This window comes from Dama dama, chromosome 1, assembly GCF_033118175.1.
Source record: "Dama dama isolate Ldn47 chromosome 1, ASM3311817v1, whole genome shotgun sequence".
NCBI lineage: Eukaryota > Metazoa > Chordata > Mammalia > Artiodactyla > Cervidae > Dama > Dama dama.
Genome location: NC_083681.1, coordinates 41,137,281 through 41,157,332, shown reverse-complemented (window position 1 = coordinate 41,157,332; position 20,052 = coordinate 41,137,281). Strand labels below are relative to the sequence as shown.

At 33.4% G+C, this 20,052-nt stretch overlaps 1 protein-coding gene across 4 annotated transcripts in view; it reads left to right on the top strand.

The window, feature by feature from the left end:
- USP47 (ubiquitin specific peptidase 47) overlaps positions 1-20,052 on the top strand; it is a 99,712-nt gene that overhangs the window by 27,792 nt on the left and 51,868 nt on the right. For 2 of the 4 annotated variants that reach the window (XM_061147684.1, XM_061147675.1), the window contains exons 2-6: positions 2,853-2,912; positions 8,481-8,684; positions 12,384-12,497; positions 13,942-14,080; positions 18,850-18,946. In XM_061147684.1, the coding sequence (XP_061003667.1) occupies positions 2,853-2,912; positions 8,481-8,684; positions 12,384-12,497; positions 13,942-14,080; positions 18,850-18,946 (614 nt within the window). The remainder of the gene's footprint in view (positions 1-2,852; positions 2,913-8,480; positions 8,685-12,383; positions 12,498-13,941; positions 14,081-18,849; positions 18,947-20,052) is intronic. The other 2 variants (XM_061147703.1, XM_061147693.1) reach the window with 2 other exon arrangements.

The following is a 20,052-nucleotide window of genomic DNA, read 5'->3' as shown; positions in this document are numbered from 1 at the left end:
TCCACTACTGAGACAATACTCTTCTGTCTGCTCTTAACTGATGCCTATGTATTATGATTTTCTTTTCACTCTGGCTGGTGGGAACTGAAGTGAGCTCAGGGATTCTTTCCTTGGTTCTTTCCCTTGCCCAAGTAGTTTCTTCACATGTATATGCTGATGAGTACTCAACTGAATACACAGGGAAGACCATTACATATCTCTGGAGTGTGATATTTGCACATCTTTCTTCTCTTCAGTATTCTGCTCTATAAATTCTAGCTGAATTGACCCACTTGAATTTCTAACCTCTTCTTTTCAGCTCGGGGAGATTGCTGAACTCTAGCGGGGTTCTTCTGCTTACATTGTAGCCTGGAAGGTAGCTTACATTGTTTGTTTCTAGTTCCACAGGGATCACTGTCCTGTGTTATCTGTTACTTAATATTTTTAAACTATTGCTTCATATATTTCATCTCTTCTTTTTAGTTGTTTAAGGTGGAGAAGGTAAATCCAATCTGCTATTTCATTTTGGCTCATAGTAGAAGTTTTTTGGTGTTAACAATAAGTAATAACATAAACAAATATATCAGGTGGCTAAAGTGCTGTGGAGAAACCTGAAGTGAGAAAGGGAGGTGAAGAGGATTGCAATTTTAAATTGAATGGTGAGAAGAGAGTTTGAGAAATTGGCTCTTTTGATTATCTTTTGTGTACCCACACACTTAATGACTTTTGCTCATGGATGTGCAATTTGGGCAAACCTGGACAGGGACAGCTTGTTCTGCTCTGCTTGGCATCAGTTGGGACATCTGAAAGTCTGGGGGCTGGAATCATCTGAATGCTTCCTCACATGTATGGTGCTTGATGCTAGTTGCCAGATGGCATCTCAGTTGGGTGTGGTTAGAACATCTACACATGACCTTCTCATATGGCTGCTTGGCTTCTACACAGTATAGTGGCCAAATTCCAAGGATGAGCATCTGAGGGAAAGCCAGGAAGAAGCTTTATTGCCTTTTCTAACCCAATCTTGAAAGTAATGTTATATATCATAGAAAGTCACACAGGCTAGCCCATATTAAAAGGAACTGGAATTAGACTCCTAATCTTGCTGGGAGGCATGTCAAAGAATTTGTGGACACCTGTTTAAACCACCACACATCACTTCTTGGCCTTTTGGCTAAGATCAAGTGTAAAGCCACCACAATCACAACTTGTGAAAAGAAGGTAAGGATATCTAAAGGAAGAGCGTCACATGTACAGTGTGCAGAAATGCAGAGATCTGCGGCTAGTGGCTCCTTGATGCCTTAGGTTGTTTACTGCTGGGTCCCCACGTGCAGTGTCAGCTCCTTGAAGGCATGGGCTCGTATTCACCGCTATTTTCTCAGCACCTAGAACGGTGTTTGACAGATAGTTGTAGTTCAATTCTTATTTGTGGAAGAAATACTCAGCCTATTGGTGCCAGGTATCAAAAAACCATAAAAATGAATATGTAATCTTTGATATACTAATTTTTTCTTTAGGAAATAATCTTCAGGGAAAACTGTACAAATAAGCAGAGCTGTAGTGGAAATTTGAAAGTGTCTAAATGTCCATTAACAGAATAGTTAAATAAATTTTGATTGGACTGTATAATGGAACACTGCAATTTTCAAACTCAGTGTTTTGGCCCGGAAAGATGAGTGAGTGTTGAGGGGAAAGGAGCAGAATTTAAATGATGGTGTTCAGAATGATTCTTTTGATTAATAATTTTTAATATGCACAGAATGGAGAGGATCTAATAGGATGTATATCATATTGTTAATAAGTGCTATAGGAGTTATTTTAGACTTGCTTGTCAAAAAATATGTACTACTATTATAGTAGAAACCTATTTCTATTGTAAAAGAAAGCGATGTAAAATTTTTTAATTGATGTAGCATAGTATCTAAGCTACTGTGAATGCCCGACTCTTTGCGATCCCATGGACTGCATCCTACCAGGCTCCTCTGTCCATGGGATTTTCCAGGCAAGGATACTGGAGTGGTTTGCCATTTCTTTCTCCAGGGGGATCTTCCCAACCCAGGGACTGAACCCGGGTCTCCTGCACTGCAGGCAGACTCTTTACCAACTGAGCGACCAGGGAAGCCCATGAATGATAAAAAGCACCTTTTAAAATAATATGTTGGTTTCCTTTTATTAATTAAAGATGATGGAGAAAAAATTTATACAGAAAAAGTGTGGAATGTTAAACCAAGATTTTTCAGGAGATTATGTTTTGATTATAGGTTATCCTATAGATAACTGGTATAGACTTCCTTCCACTTATAAGTTCTGAATGTAATGTACAGTGTGATGATTGTAGCTAACAATACTGTATTGTATAGTGGAAAATTGTTAAGATAATAGGACTTAAAAGTTCTCATCACATGGACAAAAAAATTGTAACTATTTTGAGATGATAGGTGTTAACTAAACTTATTGTAGTAATTAATCATTTTGGAATATATACTTTTATTAAATCATTATGTCATACACCTTAAAACTATTACAGTTATATGTTAATTATATCTCAATAAAACTAGAAAAATATGTGACTTAGAACATTTGATTTATATATAGTTCTGAAGCTACCACTCTTTGTTAAAATGTGGTTGTTTTCCATGTTAATATTATATTTATCACCATAACATAGGCTTTCAGTAACTTTCAAGAGTAATTGAGGCTTAAGATTAAAATTACAAATATAGTTTATGCATAAAATCTTAGATGGTGTAATAATACTTTAATTCACACATATTTTGTTGCAAAAATGCCTTTAGGTTAATTGTTCTCATTTCACTGTCTTATCTCTTTATTTGAAAGAAATGATTTGTAATTTATTTTGTTCTTATATACCATAGGATGTGTTTTGGAGATGCAGACAAAATATCTTTGATGAAATGAAGAAGAAATTTTTACAGGTAGACTGCTGATGTAATTGCTTTAGTGTGATAATCAGCAGAGCAAATAACAGCATGCTAGTATTTTTGTTTAATAACAAGGCATGTCTTAAGTTTTATGGTTGTTTGCCTATTTTATTTCTCCCTGATTTCAATAATAAGTCACCTCAAATGAATATGTGTCTTATAGCACCTTGTCTTTAACAAATGAATGAGGTGGGAAAATGATGTAAAAACTATAGAACCCTTTGTTTTGACTTTTGGGTATAGTAGTTGTCTATTTTATACAGATATATATTTTCTGAAATATTAATAACACTGAGATTAAGTCACTTAATAATTTACAGAGTCAAGACCCAGAAATCTTAACTTGAAAAATTAAATAGAAATTAAAAACAACCTGTATACACTAGAAACTTAAACATTTCTCTGATGTAGCATCCCATTCTAACCTTTACTTAATACATCATTTCACTCAGACCCCTTTATCTCTAGGCTCAAGGTTCTTTATTTAATTCTGTTCTCTCCAGGTGATCTGTGGCAAGAGACCACTTAGAAAATACATTAGAGTTTGGTGGGGATTTGGAATAAAATGGAGGGAGGATCTTAAAAATAATCTTTTTCTCGTGTAAGTTAAGACTCCCAGCACTACCCCAGGAATTGTTACTTGTTACAAATGGACAATCTGAATGCAGCTGATAAATTTAATAAGTTTCAGTCAGCAAAAATATTTACACCGTCAGTTGTTTTTTCCAGTTTGTGGCAGTGTATTAACCATGAACTGTGGATACCCAGAAGGGTAATTTTCTAAGGCCTCATTTCTTAGTTCATAGCAGTTTCTTTTATCAAGAAGTAGATAAAATGGCCTCTGTGTGTGTGTGTGTGTGTGTGTGTGTGTGTGTGTATTTTTAAGTTTATAACCATAATATTATCATTTATAATAACATTGGAAAGAAGAAAGTCTTGAGAGAAAATGGGTTGATAGATTTAGAGGTGAAGAGGTCCGTCCTTAAGATTTTAAAATTCTTCATAAATTAGTTTTTTTCTTAGAAAAATCTTAATCTTGATAACTTTGAATTTTGTTTGATATTAACTTTTCTGCGTGTGAACACCGTTTTAAATATATGCATTAATTATGCACCTTGTTTTGTGTTTTTTAGTAAGAAATACCTAGGAATTTTTTTTTTATGAAACAAGTTATATTAACTTTTGAGATATTAACTTCAGAGAACCCAGATTTGAACTTGGAACTGTTCAGAATGCCAAGAATAGGAGATAAGATGACTTGAGAGGCACGCATCCCTTTAGCAGACTCAGAGACTTCTCAGGCAGAAGGACCATCTGTGTCAGCCGCTTTCAGATGTTCTGACAGTGAGCTTATCTTTGGACGGACCATATATTTGCAGTGTTTTTATCCCAGTATATTTTACATTTTGTAAATAAGACTTATCGTTTTTGTTTGTTTTTTTTCAAGGATTCTTTTTTTCAGACTTTGCTAGGAAATCTGTTTCTACAGAGAGCATAAAGACAGATCACTCTCTTAGCTTACAGTGTTAATATAACTATTGTTGACTGTCCCCTTTTTCTCACAAATGTATTACTGTGAGTTGCCCACAAAGTAAGTAGTCTTAATTTTATACGTTGTACCTTTTTTTTGTAATTGACTAGATTTTCTTTATAGAGAATTTTATGCCTCTCTAATAGCTCACCAAATATAGATGAAATATTTTCTCAAGTGGGACATACTTTAGGCTTTTCTAAAATTTTGCATTTTTTTTTTTTCTTAACTATTGTCTCTTATTCATTATAGAACTTTCACTAACTTGAAAATTGTGCTCCTTTCCCTAAATTAAGACGTGTGTTCAGATGCTTTGCCTTAATGTTGGGTGTAGTATTTAAGTGGACACCTTCCCACTACCAGCCACTGTCACTAATGCTATCACATATTTTTCCCAACCAGCGCTTGCATGTGCTTGAATGTATTTCGGTTATCTATTACTATGGAACAGTCTACCCCAGAACTTTATGGCTTAAAACAGCTAGTTTATTTGTTCACAATTCTTTGGGATGGGATTTGGACAAAGGCTTAACCAGTCAGTTTTCCGCTCTACATAGCATTATCTGGGATCATTACTTGGCTGCATTTGGCTGGTGACTAGCTTTGGATGGAATGTCCAAGAAGGCTTTTCTCACTTATCAGGCACCCCAGTGCTCCACTAAGTGGCCATTTTCTGTGTGGTGGTCCCAGGGTAAATGAATTTTTTTTGTTTGGCTGACTTATAAGAGGAACATTCCAAGAGATCCAAAAGCAGACGTTTCCTGCTGTAAATCACACAGAATCACTTCTGTCACATTCTGTTGGTCCTACTTGGTCACAAGACCAGCCCAGATGCATTGGAAGAGGAAAAAGAAAAAGAATAGCAAAGAATTTGTAGCCATCTTTAAATCACCTCAAGATGGTGGTGTTTTTTGCTTTGGGCATAAGTAGGATCAATCAGGGTTAGAGCTCCAAAGAAATTAAGAAAAAAAGAGGACACCCCTATTTGCCTAATTCTAAGAAATACTTTTTTACATTTTAAGTATTTTGGAAATTTGTATGTTTAGTAGAATATTGTAGAGTTTTTTTTTTTTTAATCCCTCTTGGAAAGCTAAGATTGGTACACACCTTATTGATGAAACCTTAAAATTGGGAAAAAGATTTTTTTTTCTTATTAGTTCCTAAATTGGGAGGAAAGAGGAGGAAAGAGATTTTGCTTCAGTGTAATTAGTATTGGCATTCGTGGTAACAAAAATTCACATGTAATCTGTGGATGATAGCCATATAGTAGATTAAGTTCAGACTGAAAAATGGGCCAGGAGGTTGAGTATAAAGTAATAGAATTTACTTGTGGCTATCTTAGAACTTTAAAGAAAACCAGAGCTTGTTTAAATTATCATAGAATTAAATTTAAGAGCAATATGTGATTGACCCAGAAATTCTTATAGGAAGCTTAAGGAAACAGAAAAATTTACAAAATTTTATATAGGTATTCATCACAAAATTATTTCTAGAGTGTAAAAAAAGTCTAGCTTAAGAGTCAGTAAAATAAAATTGATGGAACAAATTATTATTAATCCATGTAATAAAATACTATTCAATTATTAAAATGATGAGTTAGAAAAAACTTGACAAGGAAAAGATTACTTTATATGTATATAAGTAAAGAAAGACCTTTTGAAACAGTATATATATTCCATCTGAACATTTGTGTTTTAAAAGCAGGCATGTATATATCTGTTTGTGTATGTGTAGGAAAAATAATTGGAAGAATATAGACCAAAATGTTCACAGTTACCTGTGTTATGAATTATAGTTAATTTCCACTTTTTCCTTTGTACTCTTCCTATTTTTTTTTAAAGGAACAAAAATTCTTAACATGCAGTACGCAGGAAAAAAAGTTGTTATTAAAAAGAATAAAAGGCATAGATAAAATTAGCTTTTGTGTTTACTACAGTACATTTCGCCTTCAGATGAGATTCCATTGGGGCTAATTTTACCAACATCTGGATGTGGGAGAGGAGGCTGGAGTGCCTGTACCTTGTACTCACTTATTTAGGGAAAGAATCAGGAATTGCTGATGGCCATATGATGATGTCATATCACCATTCTTAGGTATACTGCTATGCCAGTGCTTCCTTCTGATTCCTAAATTCTTAGGTAGGGTTCTCTTCCTTGAACCCTCAACTCAGACTTATCTGAAACTTTAAAATCTGGCCACGATAGTGCTTTTCACCTGGAATACTTGAGTCTACCTCTGAAACTGTAAAAGCAGATCTTTTGTAGTTGAAATTTATTTTGAGTTTCTCCTTCCTTTATTGTAAACCAGAGTTTAAAAAGGGCCCATTTATATTTCTCAGTTTGACATTAAAATGTGTAAAACCATCTTTTGCAAGTGTTAATATAACATCCTATGTTTTCAACTGAAGACTTTTTTATTATCCTGTTTATTTAATTAAAAATGTATTTTTCTTTGTTTTTAAATGGGTATTATTGGTAGTTAAATATCTTGATTTGTGTGAATATAATTCTAGCCAATCTTAAACAATATACTTATTTTATGGCAACTTATTTCTGTTCTAAACTATCCGGATTAACCTTAGTTTAAGTAATCTTTTACAAATCCCAAATTGTATTGATATATGGCAGAAACTAATTACCATTATATTACTTCACCAAACAAAAACTGTGGATGTTCTGTCTACAGTACTCATCAGTGATAATAAGTATTCTTATTTTAAAATGGATAATATAGAAGCAGCAGAAGACGGAGGTTGATATTATTGTGGTTGGTTTTTTTTTTTTTTTTTTTTTTTTTAAGAAGGAAAGAAATACATTGTATACAGTACCAGTTCCTACAGTTCATATTTCTGCAAAAGCCTTTTGTGGGGATGGTGAGAGGAAATGACTGCCTTACTAGATTTTGAGGGAAAGGAAGAAATTTACATAATCAGATTTGCATATTAAAATGTTGTTCTGGATTGAAGGAAGATAAGAGTGAGAGAAACTATTGCCACTAATTGTAACTATTGAAACTGTCTTAATGTAAGATTCTGATTACTGCAGGCAGGAATAAAGGGGAAAGGAATAGTTCAAGAGATATTCAGATGGTAGAAATGATAGAATTTGGTAATCATGCGAGGTGAAGAAGAGGGAAGAAATGAAGAATATGCTTACCTGTCTGGTTTCAGCAGTCTGTAGATGATGGTACCATTCATTGAGTTGGGCATTACAGGAGAAGGGAAAGAACTTATTTCACTGCAGTGTCTGATGTAGCCAGCTATCCCTGTGGAAGATAGGAAAAAAGTGTCCTTTAACAGCTTGAGGGAATGCATAGCTTCCTTGAGAAAATCTTTTTCAAAATTCTTCTGCTCAGATTTGCGGGCTAGATGAAAAAGAATGAAAAAAATTTGTGATCCTAACTCCTTGTACATTGGTAATAGAAAAGTATTTTTTTCCTGGCTTACCTTTACCCCTCTTCTGGCTAGTCTGTTTGGGTAAGCTTGTTAGCTCCTAACACACTGATAAATGGGGTTTTTGGACATTCGGTCTTCAGGTATGACAAGGACAACATAAAGATCAGTATGCTTGATTGCTTATTTCCTTTAGTTATGGATTTTGCGGTCTGAGATAATCCTCATTGCATTTCTATATAGTTCCCTTTCTGTTTCATCAGGAAACCCAGAAATGCTAGATATAACTGTGCTAGCATAGTAGTGACACATTTTTAAGGATCAGATTTTGTTGTTTTCAGCTGAAAATTGCTCAAGTAAACTGTCTTCATGGGCTTGTTGGTCATTGATTTGCAGCCTTAAAAGATGAAACCAAATATCCATAAGAACAATGGCTGATTCTTATGTATGCCCGTTTTCCCAAAACAAACATACATGGTGCTTTATATGTTTGACATATCCAAACATGTGTGTTTCAGACATAAAACAGTAATATTCACACAAAGAAAAGAGTATTTTGTGTTGTTTTGCATTTAATAGTAGAAAACAATAATTATATTTTTTCTTTAAAGAGAAATAATGTATTTTTTAAAATTTCAGATAGAAAATGCTGCTGAAGAACCAAGAGTCTTATGTATAATACAAGATACTACTAATTCAAAGACGGTGAATGAACGGATCACTTTAAATTTACCGGCTTCTACTCCACTCAGAAAACTCTTTGAAGATGTGGCCAACAAAGTAGGCTACATAAATGGAACCTTTGATTTGGTGTGGGGAAATGGAATCAATACTGCTGATATGGTAAAACTCTAAACTGAAAGCATCTTTTCTTAAGCTGCTAATAATATTATAGTTGCTGTTATTATTAATGAGTATATTAAATCCTGGAACCCTTCTTGATATCATAAGCAAAACTCTTAGAGTGTATGTGCAACTCATCCCTTTACCTTCATTTGGAATTCAGCATTTGATTATCTTAAAGTCTGCACAATGTTATTTCAATAGTTTTTTTGTTTATGTAAGTTGATTATCACAAGCTTGTGTCATCTATGGAAAAATTTCCAACATTTACTGAATGGGATATTCCTCATTTTAAATATTTAGGTGAGAAAAGCAGTATATAAAATCATATGTATTTTATAATCTAACTTTTTGAAAAGGAGAAAAAAATGTAATATATAGAAAGAATAAGGAATAGAAGGACTTGGATCTGCAATATTAACAGAGATTATGTACCACATAGAGTGATGAAACACCTGGTCAGGAAAGTTGGTGGCACCATGACTTCTGCTTCAGAGATCTCACAGTACAGTTGTAGAGACAAGTACATAAAAAACAATTGCGTTAACGTGTTTTAAGTATTATTAAGTGTTATTTATGAGTTTGCTCTAAGTGCAAGAGGCGGCATTGATCAGTTTTGCATGGGACAGTAGCAAGAAGACTGTTGAGTTGGATCTCACCTGCATTTTAGGATAGTATTCCTTATAGTCTTTTTTTTTGCCCCCTGACTCTCAGTCCAAATTCACCCTGTGTATGATTGTTAGAATTATCTTCAGTAATCTTAAATCATAGTACTCCTGTCATCTTCCAGTTTAGAAATCTTTAATGACTGCTCACTGCCCACAGATTAAAAATCATATTCCCTAGGTTAGCATTCAAGACAATTGGTCCTTTAAGTCTAATCGTAACTCGCAGATAGGACTAATTTATTTTCTTAACATAGAATTTTATACTTCTCCATCTCCATGTTTTTGCTTATGTTAATCTCTTCCTGTCCTGTACCATTGTTGCTCTTCAGTTTCCCAGGAAAATAGCTTTAATAGCAAATGAAGTTGAATGTGTATCTTCATCATATTTGGAGGGTATGATCTTAATTGGCTCTATAGAAGAATAAGAGGTGTTGGATATTGCTGGATTTGCCTTTAAAATTGCTGATATTTTGCCTTCTATTTCATAATGTATTTGTTTTTTTTTTTTAATATAGAACTGGTGTTTTTAAATGGGAAAAGAATCTGAAAAAATAATAGCCATATATGCATAACTGAATCACTTTGCTGTATGCCTGAAACTAACACATTTAAAATCAGTTATACTCCAATGTAAAATAAAATTGTTTTTCAATGTGTACTTACAAAAAAACCCTAGTGTTTTAAATTAGCCAACTTTTCCCCTTTGAAACTGGTCAGTAAAATTGGTAGTCCCCAACAGGTTAAACGATGAGAAATGATATTTAATCTGAAACTTTGAATACTCTGTTTTACATTACTATGTAACTTCTAGTGTTGCCTCTTTTTCAACTTAAAGGAGTCTTATACTACCATGTATGTTTGCCTAAGTCTAGTTTATCTTTTACTTTTAAGAAACTTGATGTTTCCTCATCCCACTTTAAAAATAATCTGTCTTTGTCCTCTTATTGTGCTTTGTCTTCTACTGTGCCACTCATATAGTCTTTTTATTATAATTGTTATTCATTTATGTCTCTCCACTTGATAGAATGTATTTTGATGGCTGGGACCTTAGTATTAGTTTGTATACTCCAAAGATACTATCCCTAGGCACTCAAAAAGTGTTTGTTAAATTAACATTTGCAGTAGTTTCAAATATCACTGTGCCAGGATTAACTATTTTTCTTTCTTCAACTGTGACTGTTTTTAAGTACTTAATTTTTGTGTTTTAATTGCCTACCGGGCATTTCTACAAGTAAACTCTTACCTTACTGTACAATGCCGCATGTATGCTTCTCTACAAACCTAATTCATTTATCTACTCACCGTTTTATACACACAGACACTTATTTATTAAGGAAAACCCTCTTTCCCCATGTGTTCTAGCTATATCATCTCATCTTTTATGCCTGAGAGATGCTGAGCGTTCTGGTTCCTGTCAGAATTAAGGGAACCAAAGATACCTTTCTTTCTTTTCTTTTTCTTTTCTTTTCTTTTCTTTCTTGCTTGTGACTTCTCTTAGCTTCTGGTTCTCTGTATCCTATTTTTCTCATGAATTTCTACATGTGAGCCAGTTAAGTGAGTTTTGATAAATTTATTTTATTACTTAACGCTTACTTTGTGCTTACTGTGTGCCTAGTTTTGTTCTGAAACTAGACTTTATACAAATATAACCTTATTTAATTCTTTTAACCACCCTATGAGGTAAGTGCTATCACAGCTTTGTATGAAGGGTAAGGAAACTGAGTCATGGGGAAGTGAAGTAACTTTTACCAAGTCACACAAATAGCAAAGTGGCAGAATCTCTTAGAATTAATTTTTTTGTCCTCAATACCTGTACTTTTATATAATGTTAATTTTCTAAGAAATAAAGGCATCTCCATGAAATAAGGCCTTCTAAAGAGATAATCCTCATGTCTTTGAAACATTAAAAACATCTCTTAATGAACAAAATGGTTTTTAAAAATTGGTGGATAATTGCTTTACAATTGTGTGTTGTATTCTGCCATGCAACAATGTGAGCCAGTCATAATTATATTAATATATATATCCTTTCCCTCCTGAGTTGCCCTCTTCTCCCCCACCCCACCCCTCTAGGTCATCACAGAGTAACAGGCTGGGCTCCTTGTGTTATTTAGCAGCTCCCCACTATCTATCTATTAATATTTAACACATGATAGGTATACATATCAATGCTACTTTCTCAATTTGTCCCACCCTCACCTTACCCCATTGTGTCCACAAGTCCGTTCCCTACCAGGTTCACAAAATAGTTTTAAAACAAGAGTAGGGCATTCATTCTATCCTTCATTTTTCTCAGTGGTAGACTGGAGTGTTGGATTAGTAGGGCTTGGGGCATACAGAGTTCTAATTCTAATCTACTAACTAGGGTGTATCAGAATGACAGCTAGCATTTAAATTGCCCTACCAGATAAAAGATGTAAAGAATAAACATGTTAGATATTTATTTTTCAAAGACTGATCACTTCTATCTCCCTGGGATCCTCTGAATCCTGGCAGTAGACTTGAAGTAGGTATCAATTATTAGGACAGGCTTTTCCTTCATTTCTAAAAGTGCCTTTTTTTAATATTACGTGATTATATAAGGTGGGTTGCTTGTGCATAGTGGTTCCTTATATGGGAATTCTTATTATATTCTTATATCAAAACATGTTTTAGTTATATAAAATATTCTTTAGTTTTCATGAAAACCCATTGACTACTATATTGCATACATTTTAGAGAACATCAAAACACAAATGCTTATAATTCTTTTTTGTGTGTAGTACTTCAGTCTTTTTAGATGTTGGGAAATGTGAACAGGTGAGATACCAGTTAGTATATACCCTGTCACTGGGCTTAGCCATCCCAGTTCATGAATAGATGAGTTAATTCAAACCTCGATTGACAGAATTTATCAGAATCTTCATTTTTAAAAAATACTGCTTAAGCCCAATAATTGTAGATACGTGTCTATTTACATATTATTTATTTTATTATCATTAATGTTTCTCATTGTCTGAGTTGTTTTTTTTATTTTTTTTAATACTTGTAGGCTCCACTGGATCATACCAGTGATAAGTCTCTTCTTGATGCTAATTTTGAGCCAGGAAAGAAGAACTTTCTGCATTTGACAGATAAAGATGGTGAACAGCCTCAGATACTGCTGGTAAACTACTTATAAAGCCCTGTATTCGTAATTTTTGTGCACTGTCACCTACTATTTGTGAAGCAGTTTTCCAAAGGAGAGAGGAGAGATGTGTTTTACATAACTTATGTATAATAAATAATTTTTCTGTTTTCTATTGGTTTGTTGTAAATATGTATGTTAACATGGTTGCACTGGGTATCCATAGCACCTTTGTTTGTGTACAGTCTCTTGCCACACTGAGAATCACCACTACAAGGATGGGGATGGGTCTAGGATCTCTTACTGCATTTCACTGGCCTTTTCTTTGGTTCAGCATTTGCTTGTCTGCTGTAAATCTTTGGCAATTTTGCCAGGTTTTCTGGTATTTTGGTAGAGAAACAGACCCCCAGAATTAGCTACTCTGTTGTTTGTGACCCCACTCCTGCCCCTCCCCTCCTTTTTAGAATGGCTAGTTTGTAAAGTTATATGATTTATTTCTGTTCTCTTAGTGTTTGCAAGAGAACAAGTATGAATTGCAAGTATGCAATTCATATTTCAATAGGATTTCTTGTCTAGTTCAGTGGCTTTAGTGATCATTGAATCTAGTAACTCCTAATTTGAGAGGCATTCACTGAAAAAACCTGGTCTGATTTAACTTGCTGCTTTACAGACTGAGTAAACTAAGGCTCACAGAGTTTATGGACTCTTTTAGAACCCTTCTCTTTAATGAAACTTTCCTCAGGAAAAGTTCTTCTGTTTGATGCTTTTCATGTAGGAGTCAGTTGTGAGTTAGAGTGCCTTTCTGGATAGTAGACAGTAATTAAACATAGGGCATCCATTTCAAAGCAATACCAGAAAATGTTCTGAGCTACCTTAATCTCACTGTTGATCTTTATGACATCATGAGAAGATTTAGATTAGTCTGAGTAATGTTGAAACTAAACTAGCTATTAATTTGGGGGTTCTTGTTTTAAAATTCTTAGTAATTACTCTTCAACTCTGTCTTAGTTGCTTGTGCTGATTTTATATCCTTTATTCCCTTTGCACATTTTCCTCATTGATAGGAAGTTTGTTATTGGAGATAATAAGAATCTTTCCATTTCATTCAATACTTATTGAGTATTCCCTACCTTCCAGGCCTACTTAGCAAGGATAATAGAAAAATAAATGATAAACACTGTCATCAAGGAGTTCATAACTGTACTTTTGATTGACTAGTAAGAAATCTCTCTAATTTAAGCAAAATTGAAAGAGAATTAAAGAAATTTGAGAAAGTAAAAACTTTGGAAGGGGACATAAGCATTTCTCTAAAGTGTTTTATATTTGGCACGTTTCAGACCTTCCTGTAGAAAATAGTCAGGGAATATCTTGATGGTGCTGGTGATGCCTTGTCTTTTTTTCATTGCCTCAGGAATCAGTATGCCTTTTTCATTGTTTTAGCAGTATTTACCACTCAGTAAATATTGGTTATGCTGTATTTTAGGAGGATTCCAGTGCTGGGGATGACAGTGTTCATGACAAATTTATTGGTCCACTTCCAAGAGAAGGTTCTGTGGGCTCTACCAGTGATTATGTCAGCCAAAGCTACTCCTATTCATCTATTTTGAATAAATCAGAAACTGGTAAGATTTATGATTGTTGTATTTTCCTAAAATCATAGGGCATTAAACCTAGAATAATCTTAGCAATCTAAACCTAATCTTCTCATTTTATGGCTTAGAAAACTCAGACCCAAAACAAGATCACTAGTGAGCAGAAGCAAAGTTAGAACAAGAATGGGTTCCCTTTCCCTCATCTCATTGTTACCTTTCTTGTTACTGCTACTGTTTAGTAAAAAAAATGGATTTTGAAAGAAGTCATTTCTTTTTGATAATTTTTTATCTTGAATTTAATCTTAAGTTTTTGAAGTTTACTTCCTCTGGATCTGTGTGGATTACAGTAGATTTACGGAGATAACTTTCATGTGGAAACAAATGGGTCAGGCTTATTTTATTAGAACTACTGTGTTATGTTCTGCTTTAATCTAATCATATGTTTGACATTAATCATGTAATTTAAAAATTCCTGCTAGCTTGTCTCTGAATATGTTATGTTTAAAACTAACAAATTTTTGAATTTTTTTCAATTTTTTGAGCTAGTAGAGTTGCTTTATTTATGCAGTTTTTTATTTATATATGACTGGTTAATTGCCTGAAAATGTAATCTGAATCATTTTACATATCATTTTGCTTTTGATTGTACAGCTAGTAAATGTTATATCATGCTAGGTATGGCTTCAGAGTGTTTACTCTTAGAACTTCAAAACAGAGATGATTGTAAATATAACACAAATATCTAGTATAAGGGCTTCCCTGGTGGCTCAGCTGGTAAAGAATCCGCCTGCAATGTGGAAGACCTAGGTTCGATCCCTGGGTTGGGAAGGGAATGACTACCCACTCCAGTATTCTGGCCTGAAGGATTCCAAGGACTGTATAGTCCGTGGGGTCACAAAGAGTCCGACACGACTGAGTGACTTTCACTTTCACTTTCATCTAGTATAAAAAGAGAACTATATAATTACATTGTAGGTTTTGTTTTAATGTGTTTTGTAGTCTTCCACTTACTATATTTTGTAATTGAAATATAGAATAATTTCCTCACAGCTGAGCATTTGTACAGGCTTAATGGCATATTTGTTCTGGAAATAGTAAAAACTGGTTGGGTTTGGTATTTATGATCAATTTATATAAATAGAACTTTTTGCAGCAAACTACCATGAATAAAAGAGAATGCAAAATTATCTTTTGTTTCAGATAATAGCAAATAAGAAAGCTGCTTCTCATTACACTGTCAAGAGTAGTGATTCTCAAATTTTATTTCTTTAAAAATCATTTTGGGATACTTGTTAAAAATGTAGGTTCTGAGGCATTACTCCCAAAATACTGATTTAGTTACTCTTGAGTAGACTGGATAAATTGCATTTTGTTTTAAATAAATACCCTTAGATTTTTATAAGATAGTTGAAATACTTTGAGAAAGTTCCAGATTTAACAAGTCAGGATTCTTGAAATTTTTTGCTATGTATTCTGACAACCAACTCAGTCCTTAGGCAAGAAGTATTTACAGAACTCCTACTTTGTACTGAATAATGTATAGCTCTCTGATGCCTGTAAATTCTTGGAGACTAAAGTATACTTAAAAAAAAAATGTTCTCTGATTGTATGAATATAATAAATGTTCATTGTCGTAAATGAAAGTGGAAATTTCTGACAGTACAATCAACAGAAACTACTTTAATGATTTTGCATATTTTTGTCTTCTCTTTCTTTCATCTGAATGCTTTCAAGAAAATGAGGAAATTGTTATGAGAAGAGTTTTAATCTATATTTTTCATGTAATGTATGAGGAGCATTTTTCAGTATTATTAAGTAGTATTTTAGTATGGATTTTGAATGGTTAAAAAGTAGTGTTTCATTATATGATTTGGATATTTAAACTATAATTATTCCTGATGTTATAATAAACATTATTGTAAGTTTTTATTTTCATCTGTGATTATTTCCTTAGGGTAAGTTTCTAGAAATTGAGTTACTAAGTTAAAATTTACTAAAAATATTTTTATAGGACTTTGATATACATTGCCATGTAATCATAGTCTTCATTTCCAACTATTGTGCCTCACACAGTTCTACTCCACTCTTTTCCCTACTTGTACATTGTCCTTCAGTGTTCTGGAGTACTACCTTTCTGAATTAAAACAGTCTATATACATCTAGACGAATTGGTGTTCAAAAACTGTTTGTTAGTGACTATTGAATTGGCATTTTGCTTAAGAATTTATTGAAATGCACAAAATATTTTCATTGAAAAATGCTTTCATGATTTCCACTCAAAACTGCAGGAACACTTCTCTCCATATTCAGTGAGGTTGGGGACTTATTCTTTTCTGTCTCCTTGCCTGCTAATTCCTTCTGGTGGCCAATTACTGTTAATGGGAGATGGTTGGAAGTGGGGGGCACTTAAAAAATTAAGGAGTGGATTGAAGGTGGATTGGACTCGCAGGTGATTAAAAGCCACATGACTGAAGTGTTCTATCATTTAAATCTGAGATGTCTTTCCTTGGCCAGTTTCTTTAACAATTCTTTTCTTTATATCTGCTTTGAGTTGGCCAGTTTCATTCTGCTTCATTCAGCCTCGTAGAGGTCTCCTTCGTTTCTTACTGGTTCTCTTCAGGATTTCTTTCTGTGTTTGCTTTCTGTTATTTTTCTATACAGAATGGCATATGTTCTTATGTTTTCTTCCCTTATTGACTTATGATATTGACTCATGACTATTTCAGATAGAGGGCCCACTTGATAATAGTTCCCATTTGAAATTTTTTGATTTAGACAATTTATAATGACAGAAGATTCCTATTAGTTCTGTAGCATTGTATCTTTTTAATCTCACTAAAACCTTCATACTTTTGGAAAATAATAGTACTTTTATTTGACACACTGGTCGTTCTGTTAAATATGGTGCTAAATGAAGTACAAAAGACTATATATTTCTATTTGATTGTTATTGCTAGTGGTAAAATAAAGAGCAGTGGAAAACTTATTACTCCCTCCTTCCCTTAAACCCCTCCCCCTGCCACTCTTTTTTAAGCCCAGGGAAGGGAAACAAGTTCACAAATAAATGGTGTATGATTGATCTTAGGGTACACAAAAGACAGTAGTACCTTGATAATACCTTGCCTTTTAAGGCCACCGGTAGAATGGTTGTCCCTGACTATTGAGGAATTGGGGAAGGAGGTGGAAAAGAAGAAATCCCAGGCAGCTGATCAGGTGCAGAACAACTGTGTCTCCTTACTCAAAGTGCTGTTGTTTGTGGGAAAGAATCCATTATCAGTTCAAGTAGCTTATAGATTTATGTTGCTTGTAAGTCATATTCACTTCTCCCTCATGGGTACCTGCTGCTGTGCTAAGGAGTAGGATAGAGAGATAAATTAGATTTGACCCCTCCCCTCACTGTTGGGGAACATGTACAAATAAATAAACAATTAAAGAACAGTGAATTAAAAGCTCTAAAAAGGATTAAGGACAGTACGCTGTAAGAACAACTCAGGTGGTGCGTGTTGATTAGGAATTGGAGCAGTTTATAATGAAATAACAATGTAGAGTAAATATATAGACATGTGTTCACAGTATTCTTAAAGATGAAGGCATTAGAAATCAAAGCTTGAACCTTAGTCCAGAGTAAAAGATAGGCAACTACTTGGTCCCTTCTTAGAATTGTACAAGTGCATATAGTGTGGAATCTGTTCCTCTTTTCCATAACTGAACCAAAGTTCATTCTGCATTTGTTGATCTTTTTCATCACCTTAGTTAGCAATATCGTTTGTCTACAAAGTTTGCCACTATCTTACTAACAAAAGATATTTTTGTTAATCCTTGGAGAACTGAAAAATGTATTTCAGAGAGCTTCAGTGAATGCCTTTGGCATGTATTGAGAAAAGATTTAAGTTTTTTTGAGATAACTAAGTTTTTCAGTATAATGTGGGAGTAAATTAATTATTAAGCAATGTGTTTACCATATTTTACTCACATAATGAGGTATAATAAAATGATGAGGCTGATAAGTTTGTGTGTGTGTGTGTATGCATACCTCATAAACTGGGCCTGAAGCCTACTTCAAAGGAGAAGTTCTAAAAATATTCTCAACAGTGGTAACCATTTCTAATTAGGTATATAAAGTTAAGTACTTAAATAGTTCATTTGAATTTTGAATGCATCTAAGTTACTCCTTTCCTTTTCCCTTTCTCTCAAATCCCTTCTTCCATCTCTGCATTCTCTTCTTACTTCAATCGTCACTCTCTGCATGGCGTGCTGATCTATAGGGTTTCATACTTCATAGGTGTGTACAACAGTGGAAGTCCTCTGAGTTTGTTTACAGTGAATTTATCTTATGTTATTGATTATTGGTAGAAATTGGTTTATTGGGCCTGGTGAACTGGTTCAGTACTGTCTTCATATTTTGGGTGTATATGATGTTTAAAGTGAATATGTATATACTTTTTCCATTTTAATGCACAGCTTTTAGATTTGGGGAACAAAGATTATTTTTGTCACAAAATACTATATTAAATGTAACTCTTAAAATTTTATTAAATGCTATGTAATATCTATGTGTATCTCTAGACATATAACAGCATGTCCAGAGATTCTGACTTTTTCTGAGAGATCAAGTTTACATAGTGCATATATTGACCAAAGATGTCTTTCTTAGGTATTATTGAAAAAAATTGAAATAATTTCCAATTATAACCTTAACCTCTTAATTTTTTACTGTGTATTAAATTCTTGTTAAGTTTTCTTTTTGTTAGTTTTTTTACATAAATGCTGATTTATGTTTGTATATTTGTTTTTTTAAGGATATGTCGGATTAGTAAACCAAGCAATGACTTGCTATTTGAATAGCCTTTTGCAAACACTTTTTATGACTCCTGAATTTAGGAATGCATTATATAAGTGAGTATTCAAAAAAATTCTATCAATAAAATTGATTTAAGAATGAAATACATGTGAAGTATTTAGCCTCCAACTAATAAAAAAAATAAATAAATAAGAAAAAAGAAATACAACTTTTAATTAAATCTATTTACCTTCTTGCACTTATTTGTTAAGTTTGGGGCATTTCTCACTTCTTAAAACATACCTTGAATAGTAAATAAGAAAATGATTTTTATATTATCTAGGGTGAAACAGATCACCAGCCCAGGTTGGATGCATGAGACAAGTGCTCAGGGCTGGTGCACTGGGAAGACCCAGAGGGATCGGGTGGAGAGGGAGGTGGGAGGGGGGATCGGGATGGGCAACACATATAAATCCATGGCTGATTCATGTCAATGTATGGCAAAAACCACTACAATATTGTAAAGTAATTAGCCTCCAACTAATAAAAATAAATGGAAAAAAAATGATTTTATGAGAGGCAGGCATATGAAAAATTTGGGGGGAGAGAGAATCAGAAATGTACAGACAGCAACAGGATAAAATTGATAAGATTTATGTTTAAGATAAATTATTATATTTAAGCTTCCCTTGCTTTTAGCTTTCATGCCTTTATGAAGAAGTATGTTATCTACTTTTGGAGATAATCTGAATTTGTAACCTGTATTCTTTTTTTCCTCCACATCTCAATTTAAGAAACAAAGTTGCCTTTTTAAACTTGCACATTTTGTTTTTAATTAAAATAAAATGCAACTGTTCTGTGTTTTATGTGTGTGTGTATATAAGACTGTATATACGTTTGTATATATCCGTATTTAAATAAACCCTAAAGTCAGACATTTGTTTTTATGAGTATCCTGTTATAATACATTTAATACACTCTTGTATATTTCTTTACAATATCCATAACTTTTATTTTTTGACATTTTAAAGTACAGATAGACTGATTTTTTTCCTCCTTTTTGTGTTACTTTTGAGAAACACCTTACAGTAATTACTGTAAATATTTATAGTCATAAAGTACTAAATAAATACACTATCTAAAGTACTTTTGGAACTTTTGATATTACAAACAACATTATATTACCATTAAATTCATATGTAAGCTCACCATCTGAATTTAC